Source organism: Mauremys mutica, chromosome 16, assembly GCF_020497125.1.
Source record: "Mauremys mutica isolate MM-2020 ecotype Southern chromosome 16, ASM2049712v1, whole genome shotgun sequence".
Classification (NCBI taxonomy): domain Eukaryota; kingdom Metazoa; phylum Chordata; order Testudines; family Geoemydidae; genus Mauremys; species Mauremys mutica.
In genome coordinates this window covers 21,669,167-21,687,447 of record NC_059087.1, presented here as the reverse complement: position 1 = coordinate 21,687,447, position 18,281 = coordinate 21,669,167, and the positions used below count along the sequence as shown (strand labels likewise).

The following is an 18,281-nucleotide window of genomic DNA, read 5'->3' as shown; positions in this document are numbered from 1 at the left end:
AACCCTGTCTTGTTATCTTTTTCTCAGATATGGTGGCTTGTGTCGTGCCCTCAGAATGTGAGAAATACTGTGGCACCAAAGTTGGCTGTTCAAACGTTGCTTATCCAAAAATGGTGGTGGACCTTATGCCGAATGGTAAGATGTTGCTGTGATAGAGTTTTTGTGGATAAAACATGGGTGGCAGATTAATAGAAGTTGGGTGTTGTGGGGGAGAGATTCCCAGACTTGGAATTCGGCTATCAGAACTAGGGGCCTGCATTCTCATTTAGTCTGATTTGACATTGTCAAAGTACAAGAGCACTTTCTTGAGTCATCAGGGCTCAGCTATTGTAGGCCTTAGATCATTCCAATATACACGGTATATTCCTATACATGCCATGCGTTACGTCATAGATGCCAGATGGTTACAGACTAGCCGTGGCAATCTTGCTTATTTGCAAACATGAACCAATAAGACACTGCTGGCGTTGGCCTTGTGAGAGAGGTTGGCCTTGTGAGAGGGGTAAATCTGGCCTTAGTAGTTGCCAGCTACTAAGAAGCTGCCTCTGCCAGGATCTCTGGGGATGTCCTTGCAGTTCCTCTGCTAACCTCACTGGGTTGGGAAGAGAAAGTACAGCCCTCCTGGTGCACAGCCATTGGTACATTATAAGGCCTATTCAATTTTGCAGAACAATGCACCTCTGGAGGGAGATAGGCATACATACAAGGAAAAATGAGAAACTTCTGCAGACAAGTATAGGCCTTCATGTTATGCCTGTGGTTTGCAAATGGACCACTAAGAAGGGATGGGTTTGTGCAGACTTAGGCCACAGCCAGGAGGGCTGCTTCTCAGCTGTCTGAATTAGGATAAGCTACTTGAGGGAGACTGCTTGTGCTGAACTCAGCTTGAGGTCTGTTTTCCTCACTTCTCACTGGCACCAGTCTCTCACTGTAGAAAAGTTGCATCATTCCTGGAAGAGGAGCTGGGAGAGCCAAGGCCCATATACATGGGGCCTCTGCTTTACCCTGGCCTATGAGTTTGGCAGATTTTAGAAGGGTACAGCAGGGAACGTTTGAGAACTCAGTGCATGCTGAGAAGACTGCCCCTCCCTGGGAAGAGACTGCTAGACAGTGATGCAGGTGGGTTTGGCCTCAGACCATTAAGAGAGAAGTGAGCTGAAGAAGTAGCCCGCTAGACGCAGGGATGTGAGCAAGAAGCAAAGGGAAAGATGGCCAGGGAAACATGAGAGTAGGAAGGTCTGTACAGAGAAGGGACAGATAGTTGCCCTGACAAAAGATAGCACCTCGAGTTAAATTCAATAAAAGGCAGCAGGGCTTTGTGGAGGGTGTAGGATGTGTAATGCCAAGATGAAAGGCTTGGCTTTCAATGAGATCCAAAGCAGCTTAGACCTATAAACTGAAGCAGCAGCTGTCACCCATCAGCAACTCAGTGGGAACCTGCCATTTCTCTCAGATAGGAGGAAATGATCATCCATTGCATCAGAGCCTCGTTTGTGAGCTAGGGGAGAAAAGGTAGAGTGGTCACAAGGGGCCTTTGACTTAAATATCTAAGTCTAGAATAAATTTTTAAAGTTTACCCTGGCGTAACTGCAAACTGAGTTTGGATCAGGGATTGAGAATTGAGATAACTGACATTTCCCTATTAGGTAGACCTCTGATTATCAATGTCTGGGTTTCTTACCGCTTCCCTTGATTGGTTTTGCTGTGCCCCTTGTGGAGTCATCTCTTGCAAGTTGCATGTAATGCTGGTATCTTCCCTTGAGTATCATAATGCTGTTTGATGATGTACCCCTCTAGGGGCAATTCCTGGTGGTGGTGTTCTCTCCCACTGACCCAGAGTCCAGTCAGGCAGTATAAACAACAAGAGTGTACATTTCTGGGAGTGTCTCTTACCCCTGACATTGCAAATACACACTGCCATTATCCATCTCCTAACAGCCCAGCCTGGGTATTATGTGGTATTGTAAATGTTGTGCTTCCTGACCTAAAAGGCACCATTACCTTCCACCTGCAGTAGGGTATCATGAAGTTGTCATAAGCTGGGCATGCTTCATTTACTAACAGATAGCTGGGTTGGGGGAGGTCAGACCATGCACTCAGAGATGTCACTTATGGAGCATTCCCAGTGACTGACCCTCCCCAGCTCAGGTGGTGTCTCTCTCTGTGTTTCAGGCTTGCGAGGTCTGATGTTGTCAGTCATGTTGGCCTCTCTCATGAGCTCCCTGACTTCCATTTTTAATAGTGCTAGCACTCTGTTCACCATGGACATCTACACCAAAATACGATCCCGGGCATCTGAGAGAGAGCTCATGCTGGCTGGAAGGTAAGTGTTACTGGCCCCCTTCCCAGCATTAGGAACCTGTACCCTTCAAAGTTCACCTTTAAGTGCCTTGATGAACCACCTTTTTTCACTGAATGCATGTGATGCAGCAGTGACCTCTTGTGGCCTGACAGCTTAATCCCATATGTGTCTTTCTCGATATTCTGTGGGGTAGTTTCCAGCCATGTTTCTTATTTAAAGATTAATCTGAGGTGTCTATTCCCTACAGATATTCCAGGGGATCTATTTAAATTTAAATTTAATTCCAAGATGCCAGGTAGACAAAGCTACAGCATCAGTAATATTCATTAGCTATGCGCTGATTTCTCTTTTATTCATCTCTCTCTGCTGTTTTATTGATTGCTGTGTTTATTTGTGACTTATTGATTTATTGTTTTGAGAGCAGAGTTCTCATTTTGAATAGACTGAGAGCTGATGGATCGGGTGAGAGATTTCATTGCCGGTTGGTCTTTTTCCCCAGTGCTGATGGTTGATTACTGTTATTTTTGCTGATGTTTTAATGCTGGTTGAATAACACAATGACTTGTTAAATTGCTGATTGGTTCATTGTGATTTCTGTATTTCTGATTGATATTTATAAATAGGTGGCTAACAGATTTTTTTTATTGGCTGTATTTGCAGGTTATTTATCTTAGCTTTAATTGGTATCAGCATTGCTTGGATTCCTGTGGTGCAGTCAGCTCAGAGCGGGCAGCTCTTTGATTATATACAGTCTATCACCAGCTACCTGGGGCCACCCATTGCTGCTGTCTTCCTGCTTGCTATCTTCTGTAAGAGGGTCAATGAGGAGGTGAGTACAGGTTAGGTGAAGAGCTCTGTGTGCAGAAGTTCACAGAAGACATTCATCTGTGCACTGGGACAACTGCCCTTTCTTAGTTTCAATTTGATTCTCAATTTCTTTGAGGCTATTCCCGCTACAAGCCAGTGCCTGAGGTTCCAAAGCAGAATTCTTGAGGGGCTCTTAGCTCAGTTGAGGAATCCTCATACTCCCCTTCCACCACATATATGTAAATGTGCTTGGACTTTATTGGCTCCTAGACAGCTGTGAAGCTGGAACCACCTACTGTTTCACTGTGACCTGTGCTGAAGGGATAATTTCTGGGAAACAGTGCTTTATTGCAACCTTCTAGGTCAGTAGTTCTCAAACTTTTGCACTGGTGACCCAATTCACATAGCAAACCTCTGAGTGCGACCCCCCCTTATAAATAAAAACATGTGTTTTTAACACCATTATACATATATTTAACACCATTATAAATGCTGGATGCAAAGCGGGGTTTGGGGTGGAGGCTGACAGCTCGTGACCCTGTATGTAATAACCTCGCGACCCCCTGAGGGGTCCCAACCCCCAGTTTGAGAACCCCTGTTCTAGGTTCTCCGTGGGTTCTGTAGACTTCAACAAGGAAGGGGAAAGTCCTGTGGTTAAGCTGCTGGACTGGAACTCACGAGATCTGGTTTCTATTCCCAGCTGTGCCATAGACTCCCTGTGAGAACTTAGGCAGGTCACTGCCAGCTTGAATTTCAGAGGTGCTGAGCACTCAGAACAACTCCCTCAGAAGTCAGTGGGAACTGTGCGCTCAGCGCCTCTGAAAATCACTCCAGTAATAGCTCTGTAGCTCAGTTTGCCCAGTTGTAATGCTGAGGATAATACTTGCCTATGAGGATAAATTCTTTAATGTTTGTGAGGCGCACAGATGCAATGGTGAGGAAAGCCAATAGATAACAATATAACACTGTTTCGAGGTGGGATTGGAGCTTTCTAGTTACTTTGACTCCTTTCTAACACTACTCTTTCTTTAGACATTGGTGAATATAGTACTAGTGCTTAGATACTTCCTAATCAGGGATGTTCCATTTCCAGTCACTGCTTGGTTGAACCTCATGGTTAATGGATCAGATCCTGAGGTCCTTATTCAGGGAAGTCTTCCGTTAATTTCAGTTGGAATTTTGCCTGAGTAAGAGTGGATTAAGAATTAGTAAAACTCTCAGCATTTGGTCAAAAGCGCAGTCTTAATTAGAATAAATACTGGGAACAAATAAAAGTCACAGAGATTTGAAACACTGCCTGGATCATGGACCGATATTTATTTAGTATCCAAGACTAGACTTTTCTGAAAAGTTCTTATTTTTATGATAAATTGAGGTTCTCATCTTGTCTTATTCCAATATTTTTTGTGATTTTTTTTCTGACCATGACATGAACTGCTGTTCTACTGATGTGATCCCAGAAGTTCATTTGCAAATTTGACACCATGAGTTTAGGATTAAACAAAGACTGTGAATGGCTAGCCAACTACAAAAGCAGTTTCTCCTCCCTTGGTGTTCACACCTCAACTGCTAGAAGAGGGCCTCATCCTCCCTGACTGAACTAACCTCGTTATCTCTAGACTGATTCTTGCCTGCATATTTATACCTGCTTCTGGAAATTTCCACTACATGCGTCTGACAAAGTGGGTATTCACCCATGGAAGCTTATGCTCCAATATATCTGTTAGTCTATAAGATGCCACAGGACTCTCTGTCGCTTTTTACAGATCCAAACTAACACGGCTACCCCTCTGATATTTTCTTTTGCAGGGTGCTTTCTGGGGCTTGTTCATTGGGCTGGTAGTTGGGCTGAGTCGAATGATTGCAGAGTTTGCCTATGGTCCTGGAAGCTGTGTAAACCCCAGCAACTGTCCAAAGATAATTTGTGGAGTTCATTACCTTTACTTTGCTATAATCCTTTTTGGGATCTCCACCATCGTCATCCTGGGTATCTCACTGATAACTAAACCCATTCCTGATGTACATGTGAGTATTATTGCCTCTCCTGCTCTTTTATTCCCACTCCTGTTCCCTGAGATACCGGCGAGCTATGAAAAAAAATCACTTTAATTTACACTTTACAAATATTAATAAGTATATTCAATCCTAGAATTTAGAGTGTGCAAATCATACAGGATCCTCCCAGCTAATTGGGTTCAGAGTGAAATTTTACATCTTCCCCAAATTATTTCTTGGTCCTGATATCTCTGGAAACGCAGCACACTCTGCTACATAAGCAATGTTCTGAAGATTATTCTGTAATCAGAAGCACCTTGAAGAGTATATAGTATACAATGTGGAATACTACTGGAATGTGACCCCTAAGAGCCACAAACAGTAGGTGGTGCATTTTCTGTGGTGTAGCAAAGATTTCAGTAATGAAGTTGTTAAGGAAGGGAAACAGGAATTGTCTCCTACAGTATCTCCCTACTCTTATGAGATCCCTAATAATCCCTGCATATTACTTAGCAAACATTCATGACCTCCAAATCCTATAGCCAGGATCAATGGCTATTAGCCAGGATGGGCAGGAATGGTGTCCTTAGCCTCTGTTTGCCAGAAGCTGGAACTGGGTGACAGGGCATGGATCACTTGATGATAACCTGTCTGTTCATTCCCTTTGTGGCACCTGCCATTGGCCACTGTCAGAGGACAGGACATTGGGCTTGATGGACCTTTGGTCTGACCCTGTATGGCCGTTCTTATAGCGATCTCCATGTGCTGGTTTCAGTATTCTAAGGCTGCAGCTTTGTAAGCTCATTTTGTTTAATGGCAGCTCTATGGCTTGTGCTGGACTCTGCGGAACAGCGAGGAGAAGCGTATTGACCTGGATGCAGATGAGAGGATTGAGGGACTTGAGAGTAAAGATGACGAATCAGGTGATTTCTGAATAAAATTCTGTTAAGATTTATAGAAGCCATCAACATATTTGAGGTCCCTAACTTCATTCCTGAGGAAACCATGAAGTGCCTTGTAGTCCCTTTAAAGCAGATGCTGAAGGGCTAGTATGCACAGAGAGTTAGTGCAATGATTTTTCACCACTGTTGGGTCTGATGTAGATTGGGAGTGAAATTATAATTACATGATGGCAGTCTAGTTCCCTGTTGATTTTTGTGCATAGTACAAAAGACTTCATGTAATTAGATGAGAGGCTCAGGGCTAGAACAAAGTGGGTGGTGCTGGTCAGGGGTGATGGCAGAGTTGTGTGAAAGGACTGAATGAAGATGCATTTGGAAGTGGTGTAGGGGGTTAGGTTTTGGAACAGTAAAGGTGGTGCACAGCAGGGTGAAGATGTTTTCCCAGAATTGCACTGGGGAAACTTGCACAAAACTCTGCCTGGCTCCAGGCTCTGATTCCAAGCATCTCTGAATTCAGCCATTTAATAAAAAGAGAAAAAATACAAAAACATTTGAATAAGTAGAGAGAAACCTGCACTGTGACCTGCTTCTCAATCTCAGGCTGAAGAGTCAGGGCTGGAGTCTCTAGCCTGCTAAGGCCTCTGTGCACCATGTAAGCAGGGCAAAGTTGCCTTAAGTCAGCCAGAAATAGCTGGTAGAGAATTGCTCCTTGCAAGGGATGCCCTTTCCAGCAGAACATTAGAGCTCCCTCCTGTGTAGCTACCCTCCCTAACCGTACCTGTGTAAGAGACAGAGGGAGCATGTTGAGGAAGGAAAGTGGGTGTGGCTGCTCCTGCTGCAAATGGCAGTGTAGTGGGAGAGGCTGGGGGTGAAGATCTGGCCCATTACTCTGTACTCAACATTTTTCAGTCCTGTCGCAAATCATGTATATTTAAGTATTTATAATGTGCTTGAATCAGCTAAGTGATTTTTAGCATTTGTGAGCTACCAGTGTTTTCAGCTATATCACTGCTAACTGGGAACAAACTGTTCTTCTTCAAGTAGATGCAGGCCCATATTCCACTTAGGATGTATGCTCGCTCGCCCAGCACACTGGAGCAGGCGTCTCTCCGAAGAAACAAAGGAGCTGTTCTCTGTCAACTGTGCTGAGGAAAAGGTTGCATAAGACCAGCTGAAGATCGCTCCAGGTCTTGGGGTGACTCTTCCGCCTCCCCCAGGAAAAACATAGACCAGCACGGAGTTGATGCTGGCACACAGGATGGTACAGGTATCTCCATCCCTTCCCTGGTACTGAGTAGGGAGGTCAGAAACCCTGTACTGTTGACTCTGGTTCCAGCCTCTGGGTGTCTGTTTAGTCCGGTGCCAATGAGGGAGATGCTGGTACTGACTGTTTCCACATCAACAGCACACCAGGCAGCTACAGACTTCTGCTTTTCTGTCCCAACCTTTCCTTTGGTCCAGGATTTTGCCAGGGTTGTGTCATCTCTTGCCCCATTGATTGAACAAGCCACTGACCCCTCAGGTCTGTTTGCACTGCACCCCAGTGTTCCCCTTCCACATGTTGTGGAAGCAGGGCTGGTACTGAGATTGATACAGGGGACCTTAGTACCGGGAAACTCCTCAGACCTCTGCAGTTGGCTCTGCAAATGCTTCTGTGGTGGCTTTCACTGTCCTTGACATCAGTATCGTAAGACACTCCAATATCACTGCTCAATTCGGGACCAACAGCCACTTCTGCAGTGCTGCCTCCTGCCTTGTTCCGGGCAATGGATGAGTCAGACTGGCGTCTCACTCCCTTTGGTCTTGCTCCGCCCTTATCTCCAGCATCCCGAGGCTTCTCTATATCTGAGTCGGTGTCATCATCCTCCTGTTCTCCATCACCTGACCAGCATTGGGGGCTGTTGATGGACTGTTACGGGTACCAGGACTGGCACACATCTTGTGGTCAGTATGGAGGGCCCTGGCCCGGCACCTACTGGCCACCAATGCCTTACCTATGTCAGTGGCCTCCATGGAATCCGTGGAACACCCCTCAGTTTTGGAGGTCCTGCTCTTCGTCTTGCTCAAAGGCGAGATCATCAGCCAGGATGTGGTGGTGACTGTCCATCCGCCGCAGGCCCAGGCACTGGCGGTCCTTCACCCTGCAGAGTCCTCCCATACAGGCCCATCAGCTCTGGAACAGGATCTGGTTTGGCTCAGCTAAGGGGCTCATCTTCAGACAATTTTGTGCTGCCCAGCTCATCCTCCCCTTTGGTACCAGAGGATTTTAAGGTGTACCAAGGCCTTTTGCAGCAGGTAGCTGCTTCCCTTGGTATCCAAGTGGAGTTTTTGCAAGAGAACAGTCACAAATTAGTGAATATCTGCAGCTTTCTGCCCTGGTAGAGTTGCCCTCCCTACCAATGATTCACTCCTTGAACCTCTGGGTTTTGGTACTGCCTGCAGCTAAGCACATGGAAAAGCATTGTTTCATTCCCATGCAGGGATTTGAGGGGTTTTACTCCCATCCAGCCCCAAATTCCTTAGCTGCAGCTGTGCTGAATAACAGCCTGGCAGGGCTGGTTTAAATCCAACCCCAAGAATAGGGATTCTGTATGACTGGCTGTCATGGGCAGGAAGATTTACACCTCCTCTTCCTTACAGATGTGAATTGCTAACCAGCAAGCCTTACTGTCCAAGTACGATTTTTTTTAAACTGGACAACTGTGTCAAAGTTTGCAGAGCAGCTCCCTGAGGCCTCGCAAGAGGAATTCTGGGCATTTGTCACTGAGGGCTGCTTGGTGGCTAAGACGCCCTTGCAGTCCACACTAGAGGTCACGGACACCTCAGCCAGAGTGATGGCCTCCGCAGTCACGAGGAGGGCTTTGGCTGCAGAATTCGGGCAGTACCCCTAACATCTAGCAAGCCATTGAGGATTTGCCCTTCAATGGCTAAACACTGTGTTTGGACAAAATTGCTGCACTTCTTTGATTCCCGGGCCACCCTGCGGTCCTTGGGGTGTACACACCAGCAATGCAGAGGTGCCACTGTGGCGTGCAATAGCAACAGCAGTATTGTCTGCAGTGAATGTTTTACCCCAGAAAGAGGGATAGATCCCACAGGAGAAAGCAGTTGGACTTGGGGTTTGGCCCCTCCCTGGCGCCCTCCACATGCCCATTTTGATTCCTTGGTCCAGAGCACTGTTCCTGTCCTTGCTCCTCCCTCCTCATCTCCCCTTTTTGGGGACAGGCTGGCCTGTTTTCACAGTGCTTGGGGCTTGATCACCACTGACAGCTGGATCCTAAGCATTATCAGATTGGGTTATGCCATCCAGTTTCTCTCCACACCATCTCCCCATCCTCCCTCCCAGTCCTTCTTCAGGGACCCCTCTCTCATGAGATACTGCTCCTCAAGCAGGTCCACTCTCTACTGGCTTTTGGAGCAATGGAAGAGGTTCTGCAGGAACACGGGGGTCACAGCTTCTACTTCCAGTACTTTCTGGTACCCAGATCCAAGAGAGGAGTAAGACCCATGCTTGTCTTTCGCGGCCTCAACAAATATATCGGGTACATGAGGTTCTCCTTGCATCATCTCAGAACGACTGGTTTGCTGCTCTGGACCTTCAGGACGACTTCTTCCATTTGGCAATTTTGCTGAGCCACAGAAAATTCCTTTGATTCATCATGGCAGAACCCACTTTTAGTACACAGTGCTTCCATTCAGCCTCTCTTCTGCCCCCCCACCCCAGGTTTTTACTAAATGCATGGCCGTTGTTACAGCATATTTCAGGAAGAAAGGAATTCACGTCTTCCTGAATCTGAATGACTGGTTACTGAGGACAGAACTCCAGAGAGGAAGTTCTTGCTCACATCAGCACCACGCTGTGCTTGCATGGCTGTCTTGATCTCATCCTAAATGCCAGGAAGTCAAACTTGTTCCCGCTGAGAAAATCGAGTTAATTGGGGCCCTCTTACATTCCATGATGTCAAAAGTGTTTCTGCCGACCGACCATTTTCAGATAATTCACCATCGCCTCAGTCTGCAGTCTGAGCCTTCCACAACAGTTCGGACGTGTCTGAGACTCTTGGACCGGATTCCCACTTGAATGCAGGTGGTCCAGTTTGCAGGTCTGTGCCTTCAACCCCTTCAAATTTGGCTCAGGAAGGTTTACCATCCTACTCTTCACCCTCTAGACAGACTGCCCATCTTCTTCCACTGGCCCTGGACTTCTTGCAGTGGTGGATGCATCCAGAGAATGTTTGCCAGGGCGTTACCTTTATCCAGCTCTCCCCAACCATGTTGGTTGTTACTGATGCCTCTCTGAGGTATTGGAGGGCACACCTGGGGGTCACTGAAAGTACAAGGGCTGTGGTTGGAACAGGAGTCTTCACTCCATATCAACATGCTGGAGCTGTAGGCCATCTACAATGCACATCATGCTTTTCGGGACTGTGTCAGAGACTCAGTGGTTCACATACTTACTGACAATACCATTGTGATGTACTATGTGAATAAACAAGGGGGAGTAGATTCCAAGTGGCTCTGCCTTCGTGGCGATCAGGCTGTGGCAGTTTTGCGTCGAGGAGAGCATTATTTAAATAATTATTCACTTGCCTGGGGTTCAGAATCATCTTGCAGACCATCTCAGCAAGTATTTTTCCCTGAGTCATGAGTGGTCCCTGAAGACACGTGGCCTCCAGGTCATCTTCACAGCTTGGGGCATCCTTTCCCCCAATCCCGATAATTCCTCAGGTCATCCTCAAACTCAAAGTGGATTGGGACAAGCTCATTCTCATTGTCCCAGTGTGGCCAAGACAGTGCTGGTTCTCCGACCTTCAACCTCCTATACCATCCTCCCCATCTCGACTTACTTACTCAGAACCAAGGCTGCACCTTGCATCCTGCACTCAGCTCCATGCATCTCATGGCATGGCTGCTCCATGGATGTGTGAGGAAGAAGAGCAGTGTACAGCAGCTGTCCAACAAGTCCTCCTTAACAGTAGAAAACCCTCCATCAGGATGGCCTATTCAGGAAAATGGAAGCGATTTTCAGTGTGGTCACTAGCCTATAGAATCCAGCAAACCCTGGCCTCTATTGTGGACGTTTTGGAGTACCCACTTCGCCTTCAGTTGTTGGGGTTTGAGTTTAGTACATTGAAAGTGCATCTGGCAGTGATATTGGCATTTCATCCTCCCGCCATTCAGAGCCATGTTATCAAGAGTCTTAAAAGGGCTCCTTTGTCTACATCCTTTGGTCTGAGAACCAGTTCCTTTGTGGGACCTTAACTCAGTCCTAGCGGCCTTAATGGGACCTCTGTTCGAGGCTCAGGCATCTTGTCCCTTTCCACTTTTATGTCAGAAAACTGCGTTCCTGGTAGTGATAACATCTGCAAGGCAAGTGTGAGTTGCAGGCTCTAATGGCAGAGCCTCCTTATACACAATTCTCGGAAGACAAAGTGACTTTGCGATTGCATCCCAAAGTGGTCTCTCAATTTCGTTTGACCCAGGTGGTATATTTACCTGTGTTCTTTCCTAAGCCGCATTCCTCTCCAGAGGAGCAGTGTCTTCACACTTTATACATTAGACGATGTCTGGCCTTCTGTCTGGCAGGACATAACTGTTTTGTGCTTTGCCTTGTTTATTCATGTCATGTACAGATGGCATGAAGAGTCAAGCAGTTTCTTCCCCGACCGTTTCCAAATGGACAACATCCTGCATCAAGGCTGCATATGAAATAGCTTTGGCTACCCCCCTTCAGTAGGTGCGAGCTCTTTCTGCAAGGGTGCGAGCAACGTCCATAGCATTCCTCCGTGACATTTCCATATTGGACATTTGCAGGGCTGCTACGTGGTCATAGATACATATGTTCATGAACCATTATGCCATAGCTGCATCTTCCAGGGCAGATGCAGGCTGTGGTAGGTCTGCAGTCCTTGTTTAGGTAAACTCTGAGCCCTGCCTCCTAGAGGGGATACTGCTTGTTAGTCAAAGTGAAATACATGTCTGCATCTTCTTGAAGAAGAAATGGTTACTTACTGCTTCAAGATGTGATGCAGATGTGTATTCCATGACCGACCCGCTGTCCCTTCTGCATCAGAATCTTATTTCCAGGCATTCGGTGTGAGGGAACTCAGGGAGGGCCGTGGTGGCACTGCCTCATGTAGCTGGGGAGGGCTATGGTCACAGGGCATGAGCACTGCCCCTCTACGGGTACTTTAAGGCAAATTTCTCCAGCTCTGGTGCACTGGGCCATCCATATACCTAGGTGGAATACATGTCTGCATCGGATCTTGAAGAACCACAGGTACAGTAAATAACGATTTCTTAGTGAACTGGAAAGCACAGGGGTTTGTAGGGTACAAAAGAATTGACTGTAATGCTATTTGGTGGTTATGAATCACTCACTTCACAGGTCTGCCGTGGAATTGCAACATTCATCCTAGAGAGCTTTTGAATCATTAAGACCACAAATTCGGGGCTGTTATTTCAATTACAAGAGTCTCTAAAGAATGCTTTGTATCACCAAGACCTTGTTTTAGTGCCAGTCTTCTAGATCCACACACACCATGTTTCTTGACCTTTGTGCTATTCTCTCTATCACAGAGGAAGGCGACGAAGGACAAGGGTTCTTGAAGAAGGCCTACAACTGGTTCTGTGGCTTCGATCAGAAAAAAGGGCCGAAACTGAGCAAAGAGGAGCAGGAGGTGATGGAGAAGAAAATGACTGACACTTCCGAGGTGCCATTCTGGAGAAATGTTGTGAACATCAATGGGGTCATTCTGTTGGCCGTGGCTGTATTCTGTCATGCCTTCTTTGCATAAATCCAACCTTACGCCCCAGAGTTTTTATGAAGGTCTAACTCAAGTTCATTTTTCTTGTGAATTTGCACTGTATTCTTCAAAAGATAAAAAACACTACACTAGATCCACGTATCAGACTAGTAAGATGAGATTTAATTCATTACATTGATTTATTCATTGTTATTTTTAGAAGTTGGTGAAACTAGTTTGATTTCTATCCCCCTTTTTCCTTACTTTCCCTAAAGCGATCCCAGTTTTTTTTAAGTTCAGCTATATGGAGGACTGTGCTATAGATTCAGGATGAATTAATCCTTTCAAAATATAGGCTGCCTTATGTAAGTTCCCTATCCATGACATTTTATTGATGTATTCCTTTGATACTATAGCTATTTTTTTTAATAGAATTTTTCTGTCTCTAGTCTCTGTTCCATACGTTATGCTATTTTTCAGTGGACTTTTTCCTCTCTCTAGTCTTTATTCACTCTTTCTCCTAAGTGGAATATGAACCCCGGTAGCTTCTGAGTTTAACTCTTGTATTTGTGCTGTTTGAGTCAGTTTGAAATTAGGCAAAACAAGTCTGGTCAGTCCTAATAAGAGTTGTGTTTATTGCCTGACCTTTAGCTTTAAAAGTTCGTACACACGGCATTTAGTTTTAATATGAATTTATCCTTGAATATGAAAGCTCTATTTATAAAAATATGTTCTTGTTGATTTTGATTCCTCAGCATGATATGTCAACGTTAGCATCCATTTACATTGCCTGTAGACCTCCATTTTATAAGAAGGCCCTAGTGTACTCTTAATTCCCCTTCTCAGTTAGTGGATTTACCACCTGGTAATTCTTTATCATGGGTGAATGTTCTAAGCATCAGAACACTGGCCTTGTGTCTTGCTTCCAAGTACACAAAGACATTACAGTATTTTTCCTGCCAAATTATGAATCTTCCTTCCCTGACAATTTCGCTACAAAATTTCATTTATGCCATGAGTAAGACTGTTATACTGTAGTTTCCCCAAGGAGAACAGTCTCTGCTCAGACACCAACTAAACCATTCCAATTGTCTTCACCTTATTTGGGAGTGTGAGACAGTGATGAGGCAATGACCTTGATTTGGGTCTCAGAGACAATATGGCGAGATGATGTGTGATATTGCAAGTCCAGGATGAAAAGTGAAAATAGATAGAGCTTCTTACCATCTAATTCATCTTCCTCAGGAGGCGTGGATACAGAGAAGGCACTGGGGAAATTCCCAGTTGGCACAGCTAATCTGTATCACAATGCTTTGTTGCCTTATGTACTACAGCTTCCTACACAGTGAGGTGTAACATGCATCTCATCTACCTGCAGTATTGTGCAGTATTGTGAACTGTGCTGCAACATGTAACAGGCAAGCCAATGTGGTCTTTTGTAAATCCCTTTAACTTTCATCACACTGTGCTGTTGTCTCACAGTCTGTTGCTACTTCAGAGGAGTGCATAACAGAATGTACTGTCCTCTTGCAGCTGCAATATGATCTTCAGGATAATTCTGTCTCCCTGCAGTATCCTGACATGTACTGCATAGTGCCAAATCAAATCAGTACAATCTAAATCCTAATGCAAACTGACTTCTTTTAATGAATACAGCAGCAGGGAGCATCTTAAGTCATCACTCTGTTGTGCTGTGGAATTAATTATATTTCACTAACTGTGAAGGTTTGTATGTATTCAAATTTTTCTGATGTGTCTGGGGTCCACAAAGTCAAGAGTTCGTTGTATAAGACAATGGAAAATGTAAAAAATAAAAACAATTTCTCTTTGATCAAATGTTGAAATCAAATCTCTTCAGTCCTGATCACTTGCACACCTAGGAGTCCGATGCCCATGTCTAGGGGTCTACAGCTGTTCATATGGTGGCTCTGGGTTGGTGTAGCAGATAAGAAACTGGTGAATGAGCCCTTCTTGTGGATGATGCAGCTCCTTAGCTACAGTTTAACTATCCTGAAAACACTGAGATGAGACCATTTGGATAAAGGCAGAAATAACACAGCTGGATCTCCCAGCCAAGCTGAGCAGCCTATACCATGACCCCCTTCTTGGGCAATCTTGATAGTCAGGGTCTGTCCTGTTTGTATGTTTCATTTCTCCACCCAGGCTGAGTAATGAAGCTTTTTGAAACTATAGACTGAGAATTGCAGGGGCAAACATTTGAAACACATGTGAAGTGACCTGCCTTGGCTCAGGTTTGACAACCAGAGCTGGCAGAGTCCAGGGTTCACAACCATAGACGAAGCTGACTGCTCCTTAGGGTAATTTGTCTTGCCCTGTAGGAGTTCTACTAAAAGCTGCCAGTGAAATTGCAGCACTGTATGCCTCAGTGGATTGGCGATGGGACACGGAGCCTTTCACCTCTAGGTCACCAGTTCAGCTCCATCTTCGGTTGGTAAGTGCTACTATCTGATGTCAGTTTCATGGGTTTTATTAATTGAGTTGGTGGTTTCAGTCCAGTTTCTAGCAGACTACTGTCTGCATCCCATAGGTGCTGTTAAACTGGTGCATATCAGCAGACAAAGCCAAGGCAAGGTGTAAAGTGTGCAGGAATTGAACATCCCCATTCCTGTAGAAATGGGGGTGGCAGATTCTGGTCTCACATCATTGTAAATCTGGAATTTCTGAGGTCAGTGGAGTTATTTCAGAAAAACATCGGGGCATCCTCATGACATGATAGAATCAGATAGCAAGAGACTTTGGGGGACAGCTTAACATAGCCTGATATGTTTTCATACCTAGATGTATACATTTCCCATAAAATAGTTCTGCAAATCTACATTAATTTCTAGTGGAAGAACCATGTTGTGAAAAATCTGTAACTATCTAGGCTAATACCACTCTGAGCCATAAGCAATATTGATTTATAAAGAACAAATGCTGTCAGGCAAGTCTGATCTTTCCTGAATAGAATTACTAAGTTAGGGCCAAATCCTGCGAGATGCTGATTACCGTCATTTCAACCCTACTCTCATTTTATTTTCTGTATCCTTGTAACTGAAGTATCTGAGCATTTCCCAAACATTAATGAATATGCTTGAGAATGTGCTGTGAACTAGAGAAGCATTATACGATCCTCATTTTACTGATGCACAGAGAAGCAAAATCACTTGGGAAGTCTGTGGCTTAGTTAGAAATAGAACCCCGATCTGCCAAGTCCCAGTCCTGTGCCTTGGCCTCCAAGACCATGGGGAGTATAGAGCTCTCAGCACCGCACAGGACTGGGATCTTAAGGCACAAAGTGAATGCAGTAGTTGTAACGCATTCAGATTTAACTGTTCACAGACTGACTCAAAATTCATTCCAAATTGGTTTGGCTAGGAACACTTCCATGCATTAAAAACTTACTGGAGCTCCACGCCCAAGGGTAATGACAAATTGCAATGTGTTGCACTGAGGTGATGTTTGTGCGTTGGGTGTCTCAGGGTTAGGCTCTGCATAACTGTATCCCGCATTAATTATTGAAAGATGGGGTGAGTGATGTATTGGGACACTGGTAATTTTCTTTGACAAGACCTTGAATTTGTTTGATTCAAATACTGGAGGGGGGTGCGACTCTGCTTTACTGGAGATGGAGGGTTAAGAGGGACAGTGAGGGTATGAGTAGGTAGTGAGCTAGTGGAGTAAACTAGAGAGGCTGCTAACAAGTGAAGGAGGTTTTTTCTAATGCAGTGTAGGGTGCCCAGCTGATTTTCTTTGTGTTCTGCATGAGACACAAACAACTGTAATAGAAGCTAACTAGAGCAGCTGGGGAAGGGAGCTGCATTTGTATAGCTCTCATTCTGCTTAACTTAAAATAACGTCCCACTAACACAGGTGTAACAACAGAGGACAACAGATCACCAGGGATTATGATGAATACGAACAGCGAGGCAGTTTTCAACAGGGCTTCATGCCATTGTTCAGTGAAATATGTATAGAGGACCAATGGGATGGAAACACCTTGGGTGCACCTATATTTTCTCCAATTACTTCAGTGCAAGAGACTTTTCTCTTCCTTATAGTGACCCCTGCTGGGAGAGACTGGGATAGAGCATCTGAGTTTCCCTGAAGTCACCACTCCCACCCCATTCCCTCTACTGTGAGAGGCTCAGGCTTGAGTAGCTGTGAGTGCCCCCAGCCAGCACTTCTTACACTGTTCTCTGGATTGACTCTTACTGGAAGAATCTGGAGTAAATGTAAACAGAGCATGATGCTCGGACAGACTGAACTCCCTCACAGCCTGTCCTTATATTAGAAGAGGCTGAAACTCAAGTAACAGAGTTGATATTCAAAATTGCCTTTATAACAGACCAGTGTAATAGCTCTGGAAATCTGTTATCAATGGCAACACCTTGATGGCTAGGCAAGGCAATAGAGGGAGAAGTCCCCAAAAGCTGTTGGCCTTGCTAGCATGGGTCTGAGGTTCAGATTTTTAGTGTACTGGTTTTGCATTTGGGTATGACAAACCATTCTCCTTTTTACAGATATTGTAGTAATAGTGAACCAAAACCGAAGATCCTCACTTAGTTTTTACTCTGTCCTTAGACAAAATGCCAACTGATGTCTTTCCCTTTCGACATAAGTCTGATCCTACAACTCTTCACACAAAATGATGGGAGGAAAATTTTCTTTTAGAGCATCAAAAAATAGAATTAAAAGCTGCCATTTCCCAAAGCTTCTAAGACTTGCATTGGTGGTTAATGGCTTTCAATTCCTGCCCCTAGATCAGCGTATTTTAACCATGACTGGAAAAACAGTGACACTAGCATGTAAGAACACATGGTAAAGCATATCCATGAGCAGACACAGCCAGGGGGTCCTTATCCTTCCAGAAAATAAGGGTGAGAAAAACAATATAAATCTTTGTGCCTCCAGGATGAGATTCCCCCGCATGGAAAGGGAAGCACAAGACCTATACATAGGGGTGAATTCCACTCCCAGTGAGCATAGTTACCCTCCCGCACCACTTCATCTCTCATTCTTGTAATCAGAAAACCGTTATTAACTGTCAGTCATGGCTGGCTAAGCTGAAAATGTGATCTCTGCATGTGTAAGTGAACTCATCTCATTGATCTAGGACCACATTAATTATAGCTGGGTCTTAATCACAGTTGGCGTCAAGCTAAAAAGACAAATAGATTATTATCGATGTACGAGTTTGTCTACATGCTGATGGCGTCACAATGTAGAGCAACACTGTTCGGGGAGCATAAAAACATAGTGCTAAAAACAAGGACTTGCTGTATCCAACACATTTCCTCAGAAACACCAGGCTTAATTACAGGGTATGAGGATGCCAGCTCCTGACATGTTAATTTAAGTATTTATAATATGCATGAGGCAATTCAAAGGGATTTTTTAGCATTTGTGAGTGACTAAGTCTTTTGCAATTATATCACTCAGTATAGTCAATTGAAAAACGGTGGCATCAACTGAAAAGAACAAGGAGTCTAAGGCTTACAGTAACTAACTGTGGGGACTATTCAGTGG

The 18,281-nt window shown here is 44.9% G+C and overlaps 1 protein-coding gene across 8 annotated transcripts in view; it reads left to right on the top strand.

Moving 5' to 3' along the window:
• LOC123351102 (sodium/glucose cotransporter 1-like) overlaps positions 1 to 14,556 on the top strand; it is a 61,689-nt gene extending 47,133 nt beyond the window's left edge. For all 8 annotated transcript variants that reach the window (XM_044990308.1, XM_044990309.1, XM_044990306.1 and 5 more), the window contains 6 exons: positions 28 to 135; positions 2,173 to 2,323; positions 2,963 to 3,131; positions 4,919 to 5,134; positions 5,925 to 6,027; positions 12,586 to 14,556. In XM_044990308.1, the coding sequence (XP_044846243.1) occupies positions 28 to 135; positions 2,173 to 2,323; positions 2,963 to 3,131; positions 4,919 to 5,134; positions 5,925 to 6,027; positions 12,586 to 12,803 (965 nt within the window). In that variant the 3' untranslated portion in view covers positions 12,804 to 14,556. The remainder of the gene's footprint in view (positions 1 to 27; positions 136 to 2,172; positions 2,324 to 2,962; positions 3,132 to 4,918; positions 5,135 to 5,924; positions 6,028 to 12,585) is intronic.
• Positions 14,557 to 18,281: the final 3,725 nt, after the last annotated feature.